At 37.8% G+C, this 14,877-nt stretch overlaps 1 protein-coding gene across 1 annotated transcript in view; it reads left to right on the forward strand.

Annotated features, from left to right (window-relative positions):
• The first annotated feature begins 8,122 nt into the window (after positions 1-8,122).
• matr3l1.1 (matrin 3-like 1.1) overlaps positions 8,123-14,877 on the forward strand; it is a 17,715-nt gene continuing 10,960 nt past the window's right edge. Inside the window, exons 1-9 of the mRNA XM_053323708.1 lie at positions 8,123-9,202; positions 9,416-9,477; positions 10,242-10,280; positions 11,093-11,181; positions 11,269-11,300; positions 11,396-11,518; positions 12,377-12,502; positions 13,380-13,496; positions 14,151-14,275. Of these exons, the coding sequence (XP_053179683.1) occupies positions 8,123-9,202; positions 9,416-9,477; positions 10,242-10,280; positions 11,093-11,181; positions 11,269-11,300; positions 11,396-11,518; positions 12,377-12,502; positions 13,380-13,496; positions 14,151-14,275 (1,793 nt within the window). The remainder of the gene's footprint in view (positions 9,203-9,415; positions 9,478-10,241; positions 10,281-11,092; positions 11,182-11,268; positions 11,301-11,395; positions 11,519-12,376; positions 12,503-13,379; positions 13,497-14,150; positions 14,276-14,877) is intronic.

Genomic DNA, 14,877 nt, shown 5'->3' on the forward strand with positions numbered 1-14,877 from the left:
TCTTTATGGAGAATTGTTAATAAGGACAAAAATAAATTACTACTACTACTACTAATGTTTGTAGCAGTCATACAATACAGTTTTGTCAACTCCTGAATCCATCGGTCATCTCTCTATCCTGCATTTATACCGAGGTCCACATTAAAACATCTTCACCTTTTTCCCCCCGTGTAGAAGTCCATCAAAATGTCCTTTTTAAAGAGAGAGATGAAATTACTTGGATAGTGTCACAATAAAAACAAGCAGTAGAATGAATTGTGTATATTTGCCATACCTTATAGGACACCAAGCATCTACACTTATGATAATAAAGTTAAATTAAAACATTTATATTTATCTCCTATGAGGCTGTGATTATGTGATATTGTACCGGGTGGTGTTAGTTTTAGCTCAAACTGACAGCTGAGTGCATAATGTTAATAACCTGTATGTTACATATCAAACACACATTTAATATAGATATATACAGATATATAAAAAGACACCAGAATACACATGTTGGTGACCTCATGTTGTTTTTAGTTATTGATATATTTTTATTTATAAAGCTGCTCTGGACAAACTTATCTCAGAGTTTATGTTTCACACACTTCATGTTTTCTGTTGCAGATGTTCAGAATAGTTCACTTATTTATTGCTCTGTTGCTTTTTTTGCTGTTTAAACTATTTATTTTTCCTTATTACAGTTTACTGCATGAGATTTGTACTCTCTTATACTTGATGTAATGATGAGACAATAAAGTAACAAAAAAGTATCTTGATTTAAAAATACCCAGACTGAATTAAAGGCAAATGTAAAATCTGTGGTTAATAAATTCTTCATTAATTATCTGTTTTTTAATTTATTTCAGCTTCTTTTTGGTGATGATTATTTTTTAACTCGTCAGTTTTCAGTTTTGTTGAATTTTTTTAATTTGTGGTCCTGATGCTGAAACTGGAAAACGGTCTTCAGCAGGTCTCACAGAGATTTCACCTGATTCTATAAAGACATTAAATTCATAAAGAAATTAATACTTGTTTTCACCTCAAACTGAGAACCGACTCCTATCACAGCAGAGACTTTTATCAGACCGATTTCTGTGCAGAGCAAACATGAAGGAGATTAAATGTTTTTCTACAATTATAGTTCCTCAATTCCATCTTTTTATTTTTCCTATAAATGTGCTTTTATTTTTTAAAGTTACTGAAAGCTGCTGTTTCCTCCTTTAAAATACATTAAATGTCATTATATAGTACATTTATATGTGATGTGTGTTATTTGTATTCAGTGTAATTTAAACATTTTAATCTCTTTATATTCATGTTAACCTTTCATGTTGTTTCTCTGCAGATAAATTAAACTTGTTAATTGTTCTCTTCAATCAATCAATCAAGCTTTATTAGTATAGCATGTTTCATACCGAGCCGCATTGATCAATCTTTACAGATAATTTATAATAAGATGTGATCAGATCATTTGAGACACAGTAACATATTTAAAACGATCAAATTTTAACAAAACCAATAATAGATTTAAAATATTCTCTTTAAACTACATTTCTCTTGTTAAAGGTTTACACCAGTTGGGACTTGATTGATTGATTATTTGATTGATTTCTCGGCTTGTTAATGGGCATTTTTTACATGTTTGAACTGGATTTCACTGATGTCCTTTTTTTTGATGTCGTTTTCTTCTCCTAAAATATATGTGACAGATTTATTTTAATGTAATTAGACTCAAAACTAATCATGTTTCCTTCTGTTTGTGTATGCTGCTGAATGGAAATGAATACGACTCTATAATGAGATTCAAACAGCTGTCGAGTTTTTATTCTAAATACAGAAAATTATCTGTAATTTTTAATTTTTATTATCAAACCAAACTGAGCTGAAATCATTCCTACATTAAACTGTTTGGTTGGTTTTTTATTGACTTTGACAAATGTAGAAAAGAAACACAACAAAAATCACCTTGTTTATTTTATTGAAAATGGCAATAAAATAGACTTTGATTTGATTTTGATGTCGAATATCATCAGCTGCATTTTCTGAACAAGTTGACGGTGTTCAACATGCAGTCTGTGGCTCCACCAAGTGATCGCACAGTAAAGTCTCATAGCTACTATTCATTCTAACATGTCCACTGTTCTTTCTGTCACATTGGGTTTTATTCCAGATATCAGAGGAGCTTCTAAGTTTCACAGATAATAACTGTGGACACATTTAGAATTACAAAAAAGAACAAAATTCACCATAAAAATGTCATATGATCCCCAAAAAATAGTACATATAGAGATTAAATTAAGGACAATAAGAGACTCACATAATATCAAAGAAATGCAAAAGTGACCAGCTGATGAAACAGAAAAATGAAGAACAAAATAAAGGAAAAGATTAATTAGACTTTATGATTTAAATGAAGTGACAGTTTTTTTTTAATGTTGAGATCTAACACTGTTATTTCACACTGTCAATTAGTTGTATATACTTTTGTACATTACATTTTATTTTACTTTATTTGCTATTTTGCTATTTTATTATGTATAGTTGATTCTTTATATTCTTATATTATATGTTGTTATCGTCACTGTGTGTAATGCTGCTGCTTGGGATCAATAAGGTCTATCTATCTATCTATCTATCTATCTATCTATCTATCTATCTATCTATCTATCTATCTATCTATCTATCCATCTATCTATCTATCTATCTATCTATCTATCTATCTATCTATCTATCTATCTATCTATCTATCTATCTATCTATCTATCTATCCATCCATCCATCCATCCATCTATCTATCTATCTATCTATCTATCTATCTATCTATCTATCTATCTATCTATCTATCTATCTATCCATCTATCTATCTATCTATCTATCTATCTATCTATCTATCTATCTATCTATCCATCCATCCATCCATCCATCCATCCATCCATCCATCCATCCATCTATCTATCTATCTATCTATCTATCTATCTATCTATCTATCTATCTATCTATCTATCTATCTATCTATCTATCTATCTATCTATCTATCTATCCATCCATCCATCCATCCATCCATCCATCCATCCATCCATCCATCCATCTATCTATCTATCTATCTATCTATCTATCTATCTATCTATCTATCCATCTATCTGTCTATCTGTCTATCTATCTATCCATCTATCTATCTATCTATCTATCTATCTATCTATCTTCTGTCACATTGGGTTTTATTCCAGATATCAGAGGAACGTTTAAGGTTTGCAGATAATAATGTGTGTCTCATACTGTGGACACATTTAGAATTACAAAAAAGAACAAAATTCAACATAAAAATGTAATATGACCCCCAAAAAAGTACATATAGAGATTAAATTAAGGACAATAAGAGACTCACATCATATCAGAGAAATGCAAAAGTGACCAGCTGATAAAAGAGAAAAATGAATAAAGGAAAATAAAGGAAAAGCTTAATTAGGCTTTATGATTTAAATGAAGTGACAGTTTTTTTAATGTTGAAATCTAACATCAGCACTGTACTTCAGAAATAACAATAAAAATTATACAATTAGAGAATTTATTTTCATCTATGAAGCTTCTCACATCTCTCATTTAAATTATATGATTCAGAAACTACTGAAGCTCAAATATCCCTCACGATCACGCTGATCTCTGCAGATCCGGTACACCTTTCAAACTGTCCTCAAACTAAAGTCGTTCATTCCTCTTGGAGAGTTTAAAGTTTTACTATCTTAATTTTCTATAATATGATATTTTTATTTATATGTTGATCGTGGCTGTCTGGCTATAGTTGTGGTGTTCCTGTTAAACCTGACAGAGTCTCAGCTCTTTAATAATCTGAGTATTTCTATCCATAAATACAGACAGACAGAATCAAGACTCTGTAAAAATAGTCCTACAGCACCACCTGCTGGTTGAAACTGACAACATGAAAAATAATGTCATACCTGACAAAGATCTTAGAAGACTTATTATAACAAATTATAGTTACAAAACAAAAAAGTTGAATACTGATGATTCCTCCGCCTTAAAATTATATTGTATCAGGTCAGATATCAGGTCAGATAGTTGAGCACAGAGTTCAAACTAAACATGATGAAGCAGCTTTTACACAACTGGAACAAACTACCAGCAGAACTGAAATCATTTATAAATCCAGGTTAAAACATTTCTCTTCTCCTGAGCTTATGATTGAGCTCTTAAAGCACTTTACATTTTAATCTTTCATTTGCACTCTATGTCCTTTTAATGATTTTAAAGCTAATTTATTATTTTATGCTGCAATCTTATATTTAATTCTCTATTCTAGCATTTTATTTCTCAGTATGTTTTAATGTTTCTCTAATTACATGTTTTTCTGTTTTATGTAAAGCACATTGAGTTGCCATTGTGTATGAAATGCACTATATAAATAAAACTGCCTTGCCTTGCCTTGCCTATTATTATTCATTAGATTTATTTTACACATATATGTATCTATGAGGAATGTTAGGGAATTTTCCATCATTTACGTCAATCATTGGCATGAAGTGGGCCAAACTAGGCTTTGCAGTCATCGCGAGGCCACACCTAATCTTGACTATGAGACACTGTCTCCCCTTGAGATAGTAGTAGGAAGTGAGTCAGCTCCTTTTGGGGGAAACAGGAGGCACCCTGATAGTGTTGCTATGGCAGCAGAGGTCAGATATGTGTTTTCCTGTCTCTCTCTGAATGGAGTAGGGGTAACTGTAGTCTTGAAGAGGTTTGATATGATGAATCCTGTTGTATGGAGGCCCTGAGTTGTGTCAAAGCACTGTTTTCATCTGTAGACCAGTAGACTAAATGCTGTATGCTGTAAATGTGCTAGTTATGACCCATTTGGGCCATGGCTCAACCTGTGGCATCATCTGTGTGGTTTAAGACAATCCCAGGTTATTGATTATTCATTCACTTCTCTTTGATTAAGTCAATAAACCTTTTCAACACAAGACATCCTGGACTACTGTCTACTCTCTCCGCTGATGTATGGGCTGCATATTTAATAATCATTAACAAGGAACGCTATTATAGATAACTTGTTACATACAACATACAAGGTACAAAAACCTTCAAATTGAATTAAGAAAGACAACAAAAGCTAACAATAAATAAAATATTCTGACAAAATTATAGAACACAATTAAATATAATTAAAACTGGTAGCAAGATCAATAAAATGCAAGTATAATGAGTTTTTTAATGTAACTTTAAAAATAGGATAGGCAGAACAGAATGAGTATAGAACTTGTTTCATTAAGTTTTTAAATTTGATTAAATTTGTATTGCTTATGTATCAATGTAATGTAAAAACCATTGCTTAAAATAAATAATAATATATAGGATATGATGTATAATATAGCTTAATACTCAGTACTTACTAACTACCAGAAAAAGCTTGTTCACACAGATAGTCCCAACCTTGCATATAATATTTGCAGCCAGGGTTTCCAATTTGTTGTTACCCTTGTAAGAGATACTGATAAAACATGTCCAAGCCCATTAAGGGTAATTTTTCCTTCAAATCTTAATCACATTACGAGTCAATTATCTCAATTTGGACATCCACAGGAAGATCAGAAGCCTTGCTCAAATGTAAAAGGAGGTCTGAATGCAAGTATTCAGTATTCAGTCTGCAGATATACAGACTGTGCAAAAGTCTTCGGCCACCATTAGATTTGTTGTTTTCGCAATAAGCTATATAATGACCATATATAATTATTTATCAGTCTCTTTAATAGAATACAACCAGAAAATACAGGACATGTGTATGCGATATTAACCCTCCTATTGTCCTCAGGTCAAAGAATGATAGAAGGAAGGAAAAGAGGAAGGAGAGAAGGAAGGAAGGAAGGAAGGAAAGGAAGGAGAGAAGGAAGGGAATGGTCTTTTTTAATGGTCCGGCCCACATGAGATCAAATGTGGCTGTATGTGGCTTTGAACGAAAATGAGTTTGACACCTCTGGACTAGAGTTTTGCAAAACTAGTTTCAAAGATAGTACCTATGAGAAATAACTGCAGTACGAATTAAAGACCACGCGGTGGCGGTAATGCGCCGCTCCGTTGTCTAGCAACCACCTTTAAAGAGGAAGTAGAAGAAGAAGCTGCAGCCTCAGTTAGCCTGCTCTACTTTCTGTTTTCTGTTTTCTTTGGTAAACTTTAATGCTTTTATAGTCATTTCTTCCTGTCGTTAACAGGTGAGCTGCTGTTTCTGACGCTTTCATCGTTCAGCTAAAAGGTGAGACACGAACTGCTGCTGGTTTTAGCTCTGTGTGCTAAATATGTTAGCCTAATAAAAACAGATTTATGGACGAATGAAGCAATAATGCAGGTCTTGTTATTTGATAGCTGCAGTTAATCATTACTTTTACTCTTTATATATAATGTGCAAAGCCTTTTTAAGAACCTGAATCTTCTCTTTTACGGGATTTTCTATATTTTTCTTCATGCTTGGATCCAAACCAACAATGATCTAATCTACTAACACGTAGTATGTGTTTTAAAGCCTCATATATAAATCTTATTCCTCCTTATTTGTGTCCAAAAACTATTAATTACATGTGACCCAGTGCAGATTAGTCACCTAAGTGTGTTTAGAAACAGAAACAAAGACTATTAATAGAAGATCGACAAGCTTATAAAATGTTAATACATATGATGAACTACCACTATCATTCCTCCTGTTCATACTGAATATTAAAATATCTCCTTTAAAATGTGATTTCAGTTTAAAGTCATGAAGGACAAAAATCCACATTTTAGTTAGTTAGTCATATCAAGTGATATCTGACACATTTACTGAGTGGGGAAGTACATGTAGTAGTACTTAATGTAGTAGTAGTAATAGTAGTTATTACAGTAGTAGTAGTAGTAGTAAGTAAAGTACATGTAGTAGTACTTTATGTAGTAGTAGTAATAGTAGTTATTACAGTAGTAGTAGTAGTAGTAGTACTTTATGTAGTAGTAGTAGTAGTAGTAGTAGTAAGTAAAGTACATGTAGTAGTAGTAGGAGAAGTAGTACTTTTTGTAGTAGTAGTAGTAGTAGTAGTTATTACAGTAGTAGTAGTAGTAGTAGTAGTACTTTATGTAGTAGTAGTAATAGTAGTTATTACAGTAGTAGTAGTAGTAGTAGTACTTTATGTAGTAGTAGTAGTAGTAGTAGTAAGTAAAGTACATGTAGTAGTAGTAGTAGTAGGAGAAGTAGTACTTAGTAATAGAAGGCGTGGTAGTTTTAACAGTATTGGTAGTATAAGTAGTGCTTTTTGTAGTAGAAGTAGTACTTTTTGTAGTAGTAGTAGTAGTAGTAGTGCTTTACTGTATGTAGTTGTAGTAATAGAAGTAGTAGAAGTAGTACTTTTTATTGTAGTAAGAAGTAGTTATTACAGTAGTAGTAGTAGAAGTAACAGTAGTAATGGTTATTACAGTAGTAGTAATATTTTAGTAGTAGTCGTCTGTTTATCATCAGATCTCCTCTTAGTGTTTCCTGTTTCTCTGTGGTGGAAGTATAGTAACAAAGACTTTGATACTACAAACACTGTAACGTTGAAACATAGAAGATGAAGATTTGACTCATTTGGACGCTGAAGCTTCAAATTAAACTTTTAAATACATTATTTTTTACACAGAAGGAGGACTGTGGATTTAGTCCTCCATCACTTCCATTGTAAGTTTTATTATGAAGAGATCTTCTAATGGTCAGTATGAACAGGAGGAAAAATTACAGATTACAGATAGAGAAACACACTTCATGTTCATTTGGGAAAATCATTCTTGGTTTAAGACACATTTGAAAAATCCTTTTAACTTCATTCATTTCTTTTTTGTAAGTGAAGAGTGAATCGTCTTTCTATCACAGAACATCTGAAGCGTTCAAGGGTTAATTTATTCTTACAGCTCTGTCTGATGCTTAATATCATTATGTGTGTTCAGTTGTAAAACATGTTATTTCTTCTTCCAGAGATCCAGACTTCTTCTTCTTCTGTTTTCATGTTTTCAGCTGAGATATTTATTCTGTGGACAAACCGTCCTCAACAACTCTTTTAGTCGGTTTTTACATCTCCTCTCTTCCCTGGCACCTTCTGTCTGCAGCGTTTGTCCACAGCTGCTTCCCATCATGTCTCACAACTACCCGTACAGACGCCCGCCGCCGGACACCGATCTCCGACAGAATCTAGGAACTTACAGCTCCTCAGACCGCCATCATCCCGCCACACCAACGCACCACGACTTTTACAGAGCTCATCAGGAGCCGCCGCCGTCTCGTCCGTCATCCTTCTCCTCGTCCTACACATCCTCTTCTTCCTCCTCCAGAGGCTTGGCGGTGTCGGCGGGGGCGGCGGCGCAGTTGCCCCCGTCTCAGGTCTCGCCGGACGGCGCTTTGAGCATCCTGAGCAGCTGCGGTCTGGAGCCAAGCGACCTGGCTCTGCTGGCCGAGCTGCCCGAAGACGTCCTCACCGTGGAGTCGCTGCCTCACCTGCTTCAACAGATCAAAGGCAAGAAAGGGACGGTCAAACCTTTCCCCCCCAATGCTCCTTCCTCCTCCTCCGCTTCCTCTTCCTCCTCTTATCCTGCCAGCGCTGTGCGGCGTCCTGCAGGCGAGTGGGATCATCTCCGCAATCAGCCGGTCCAGTACCCGTTGGACCAGCTCCCCTCCAATCCTCTTCCCTCTGAGCAGGTTCAGGACCGCTGGGGAACGCGCAACAGCAGCTCTGTCTCCTACACGCCTTCCTCCAGGACTGACCCACCACCACCACTACCATCATCATCATCATCATCCTCTTCCTCCAGCTACATGGTGGACTACAGCCACAGAGGTGGCCCCTCTGATTATGGTAAGACGGTAAGAGACGCCGGTCAGACTTCCTCTCAGGATCGACACTTTTTCAGCTCGCCGGCGGCAGGAAGAGGCAGAAGAAGTCGTCCGTCCCGTTTCTCTCAGCCAGCTGATTACAGGTCAGCTCCTCCTCCTCCTGAGGAGTACCATCAGAGACCTCGGGCAGTACGCCGTGAGTTTGAAGCCTCTTCCAGCAGGAGCAGCAGCAGCAGCCGAGTCTCTACCACCAACACCCCCGCCCCCCCTGCCCCCGCCGCTACCTTGCCTTCAACGAAGGAAGCTCTGGACTTCCACGGGACGACGCCAACAGTGTACCCGTACTCGTGCTCTCTGTGTGATATCACTGTGCTGTCAGATAAGGTAAGTACTCCACCTCCATCTCGAGTCTTCGTCTACAGAAACTGACAGGGGGGGGGGGGGGGGGGTTTGTGTGTGGTGGTTTTCGGGGGGGGGGTATCAGGCTTCCTGTTGCAGAGCATGCTGTGAACAGGTGAAGTTTGCTGCAGCTGTCGGGGAGAGACGGTGCAGTGTGACAGAACAGATCTCATCTCAGTTCTGCTCCTTGTGTTTCAGGTCTGGATTAAACACATCAACGGCACTCAGCATGCAGACGGACAGCTCAGCCTGCTGCAGCAGTACGTTTCCACCGCTCAACCACTTTGATTCAAACTTTGAAGAACAAGATGTTCAGGCCTCTAGTTTCACAGTAGACGCAGTAAAAAGATTAAAAGTAAAAGTAAAAAGATGCCAGTTTACCACCAGTTTACCACCAGTTTAGTACCAGTTTATAACCAGTTTATCGCCAGTGTACCATTAATTTATCAACAGTTTATCACCAGTTTGCTTCCAGTTTACCTCCAGTTTACCACCAGCTTATCGCCAGTTTACCGCCAGTTTACCACCAGCTTACCACCAGCTTACCACCAGTTTAACTCCAGTGTACCACTAGTTTACCGCCAGTTTACCACCAGTTTACCACCAACTTATCACCAGTTTACTACCAGTTTACCACTAACTTACCACCAGTTTACCTCCAGTTTACCACCAGTTTACCACTAACTTACCACCAGTTTACCACCAGTTTACCACTAACTTACCACCAGTTTACCTCCAGTTTACCTCCAGTTTACCACCAGTTTACCACCAGTTTACCACCAGTTTACCACCAGTTTACCACTAACTTACCACCAGTTTACCACCAGTTTACCTCCAGTTTACCTCCAGTTTACCACCAGTTTACCACCAGTTTACCACCAGTTTACCTCCAGTTTACCACCAGTTTACCTCCAGTTTACCACCAGTTTGCTGCTGTGAAACTGGAGTACCTACTGCCTGTGTGTCTTTGTACTGGTGTTCATTCAGTCTTGGTTTTTTAACTCTTGTCTTGTTTCTTCTTCAGTTTTCCAAACTGGGACTGTCGCCTGGAGACGGTCAGCAGGTCAGTGGACGATATATAACTGTAATCTTAAAGCGCCTGTTGTGTTTGAGTGTAGTAGTGATGAACCTACAGAGAATTATCAGAGACTCTGCAGCTTTACGGAGCTTTATAGTGAGTTTCAGCTCATTGTTTAGCTGCAACTTTACTGCCACTATACTCAACCTGCTCAGCACTAAACATTGTCCACTCATAGACTGTAAAAAAGAAATGGACGTAACATCCGTGATGTCACCCATTGGTTTGTGGACTACTGCTTGGAGGCCAATAGTTTCTAATCTAGGCAGCGACATCTTGAAAATTTTAGGTGCATGCTGGGAAAAATAAAAACACGGATTCTACTTATATGGGCATGAGGCGGAGCCATGGGCGGAGTGGGGAGGTTGCGATTGGTTGCGAGGGCTGGATCTGGAGGACATTGGTCAATCAACCTGTCAATCAGGACGTAGCCACGCCCTAATGCATACCCTGCTTTATCGTCACATATAAAATCAGGGAGGCCAAAATGTCCCAAATGAACATCATACTGCATTGAAGAAGGCTTTAAACTAGCGATTGAGACCATAAACACATTTTGAAAACGTTTACTGAGGTTAGAAATCAAGTGAGAAGTTGGTGAATTCTCCATTGACTTGTATAGAGACGGTCGCCCCCTGGTGGCCTTTTGATAGAATGCAGCTCTAAGTTACTTCCTGGTTGGCCTCATTTCAGAGGACCAGAACCCCCCCGCCTGTGTCCACTACGTGTTTCTGCTGCAAACTGGTGGAAAAAACATCAGTTATGCAGGTTTTAATTGAAGCTTTGTCATTTTAAAGGTTCGACAACCAACCGCAGAAGAGGAAGGATGAAGGAAAACCCGCCCAGCTGGACCAGATCAGACCAGATCTGGCCAATCAGAGCACCAGTAAGTAGAGGTAGAGACACCTTACTGTTCTCTGTGATGCTCCTCATCACTGCTCTAACATGTTTTATCTTTCTGTGTGTCTAACAGAGCCTCAGCCCAATAAAAAGTCACAAAAGAAGGTAAAGTGGAGATCCTGCTAATGCTCAGAAAGCTTGTGTAGCAGACTGTGGTTGGTTAAGATGCTCCACTCATAAACATCTGGTTTGTGTTTCAGGCATCAGAGAAAGGCAAAGTGGTGTGTGTGAAGTTTCCTCCTCAGTCTGTGGACGAGACGTATTTGAGGAAACTGAGCGATCCGTTCGGGAAGATCGTAAAGATCCTCATGTTTCCATCTTTGGTGAGTCCGTTCACACATTTTAATCTTCCTGTCGTCCTCCCGGGTCAAATTCACCCCGTCTGTTTTGACTGTTCCTTCTTTCCTTCCTTCCTTTTGTCCTTCCTCTATCCACCTTTCTTCCTTCCTTCTTTCCTTCCCTCCTTCCTTCTTTCTTTCCCTTCCTCCCTCCCTCCTTCTTTCCTTCCTCCCTACCTTCCTCCCTTCCTCTTTTCCTTTCGATCTCCCTCCCTCCTTCCTTCTTGCCTTCCTTCTTTCCTTTCCTTTCTTCTTTCCTTCCCTTCCTTCCTCCCTCCTTCTTTCCTTCCCTCCTTCCTTCTTCCCTTCCTTCTTTCCTCTGTCCTTATTTCCTCCCTTCCTCTTTTCCTTTCTCTTTCCCTCCCTCCTTCCTTGTTTCCTCCCTCCTTCTTTCCTTCCCTCCTTCCTTCCTTCCTCCTAGCATTATTTCATCCTTTACAGCTTCTACTAATCAAGGCTTTCCTCCTAAAACCTGAAACAAGAAAACTAAGACTACAACTACAGAAACACTAAAACTACTTCATCACTTGTTAAACTCACTAAAACTAAACTGAAATAAAAAGGAAAACTGAAAAAACTAAATAAAAATAAAAACTAATACATTTCATAACTATAATAACAAGAAGAATCATGTAGATCACCACAACAGCTCAGCTTCATAAAGGAACTATACTCCATAATCTCAGTCAGAAATCAGCTCTTTGTGATGTTTCTGTCTCTTTCTTCAGCCTCATTTTCTTCATCAGATTCATTCAAGTATTAAAACACTGTCATGAAACGTGTGAACATTAACAGTCTGAGCAGCAGGAAGTGTGTCTCATCTTAACGCTGTAATCCCTGCAGGCGTTTGTGGAGCTGGGCTCCGTGGACCAGGCGAAGGATCTGGTGAAGTTTCACAACAACTATCCTCCGACTGTGAACGGAGAGCAGATGGAGTTCAGCATCTCCAACACCTTCAACTTCCTGCAGGTGAATATTCATCCAAACCAACGTCTGAAGAAACACGACTTCAAAGAGAGTGCAGCACTGATAAATATTATAAATATGAGGCTCTGGTTTTTGGGATATTCTTAAAAAAACATCCCTCACTTATCATTTACAAGAAAACTTAAATTACAGTTACTTTCTCATCGTGTTGGGATGATCAGCGTCTCCACACAGTGTGAAACTCAGATCATAATATGTAATAAAACTGTACTACAGTAAAGTACTAGTACCTCAAACTGTACTGCAGTAAAGTACAAATACCTCAAACTGTACTACAGTAAAGTACTAGTACCTCTAACTGTACTACGGTAAAGTACTAGTACTTCAGACTGTACTACAGTAAAGTACTAGTACCTCAAACTGTACTAGAGTAAAGTACAAATACCTCAAACTGTACTACAGTAAAGTACTAGTACCTCAAACTGTACTACGGTAAAGTACAAGTACCTCAAACTGTACTGCAGTAAAGTACTAGTACCTCAAACTGTACTACAGTAAAGTACTAGTACCTCAAACTGTACTACAGTAAAGTACTAGTACCTCAAACTGTACTGCAGTAAAGTACTAGTACCTCAAACTATACTACGGTAAAGTACAAGTACTTCAGACTGTACTACAGTAAAGTACAAGTACCTCAAACTGTACTGCAGTAAAGTACTAGTACCTCTAACTGTATTAAAGTGCAGTACTGGTAGTAAATGTACTGGTTGTGTGTACATGTGTGTATTTTCTCTTGTTTTTCTCACACTAAACATATTTCTCTCATTATGTTTCACATATTTGACTGTTTTATGTTTCTGAAAGATTTATCACTTTGTACTGAACCTGTGTGTGTGTGTGTGTGTGTGTGTGTGTTCAGAGCTCTCGGGTGGTGAGTTTCACCCCGACTCCGACGGGAGAGGACGGCCAATCAGATCTCATCAGCATCGTCAAACGCTTCGGCCCGCCGCTCTACACTCTGTTCCTGCCGTCTATGGTGAGACACAAAACACAGTCTGAGAGAAACTGAGAGAAGAAGAAGAAGAAGAAGAAGAAGAAGAAGAGAGAAATTATGAGTCAGAGACAGGAGCAGGAAGAGTGTTTTATAGCATCTGATTAGTCCAGTTTAACCCTTAAATCCACTGTAGGTGATAAAACATTTAATATTTATCATTCTTTTGTGGTTACACCATTTGACATTTTCAGGAGCATTCAGTTTCACTTTTGGTAAAAAATGGTCCAAATGTCATTTAAATTATATAAAACCAACAAAAATACAAAATGTACATTTTAACAAACCTGATGCTGCTTTTAAAACTAATTTAACTGATTTATTAATTGATCATCTTGCCAAATAAAGATTGATTGATTGATTGACTTATTTATCACTGACCCATTTACAGACATGAGAGCAGATTATGAATGTTCAGGGATCGCATTAAATATTTAATTAGATTAGTGGAGGAAATATGTAAAATAAAAGCAATAATTAAATAAACTAAAAGAATAAAACTGAAAATCTGCATAAAATGAATGAAAAGCTGTTGCTCTATACTATAATAATCTTCTTTTATTATATTTATTAAAGCTCAGATGATCTTTGAGTGATTTTAGCAGAAATATTAATAAACTGTATTTTTTTATTTTTCAGGCGTTTGTTGAGATGAAAATTGCCACCGACGCTGAGAAGCTGGTGGATTATTATTCTTCTAACACTCTGAGGATCAACAGCGACTTCATCAAAGTTTCCTTCTCTGGAGAATACAAGAGTCTGATGTGAGCGGCATTGATCAGCTGGGTTTTATTTTTGATCGATCGGCAGCCTAAACGTGCCCAAAACAGCATGAAAATGTGCAAAATGGCTCTATAGCGCCCCCTAGGCAAATTTAAAAAATTGAGCCCCTCGCCCCAGATTGACATAGACAAACAAAATTTGGTACACGTGTGTATCATGTCAAGACGCACAAAAAAGTCTCTTGGACCCATACGCTAACTCCAACAGGAAGTCGGCCATTTTGAATCATATTTGCGATTTTGGCACCATTTTTTTTCCGCAATTTCCACGCACACAGTGTACGTTTACGAATTCCTCCTAGAGATTTAATCCGAGCAACTTCAAATTCACTCAGAGTAGTCTTGAGACATTGGAGGTGAAAAGTTCTCAAAATCTTTTTTCTCTGTTATACCTCGTTGCCGTGGCGATGCGGTAACCTTTGATGTTTCGCAATAAAACAGGAAGTTCTGGCAAAATGGCGCTACTGCACCCGCTACAAAATGAAAAATTGAGCCCCTCGCTCCACATTGACTTAGACAAACAAAATTCGGTACATTTACAAACTTCTCCTAGCTAGAGATTTAATCCGACCGACTTCAAATTC

The sequence above is a fragment of the Scomber japonicus genome, chromosome 8 (genome assembly GCF_027409825.1).
Source record: "Scomber japonicus isolate fScoJap1 chromosome 8, fScoJap1.pri, whole genome shotgun sequence".
NCBI classification, from domain to species: domain Eukaryota; kingdom Metazoa; phylum Chordata; class Actinopteri; order Scombriformes; family Scombridae; genus Scomber; species Scomber japonicus.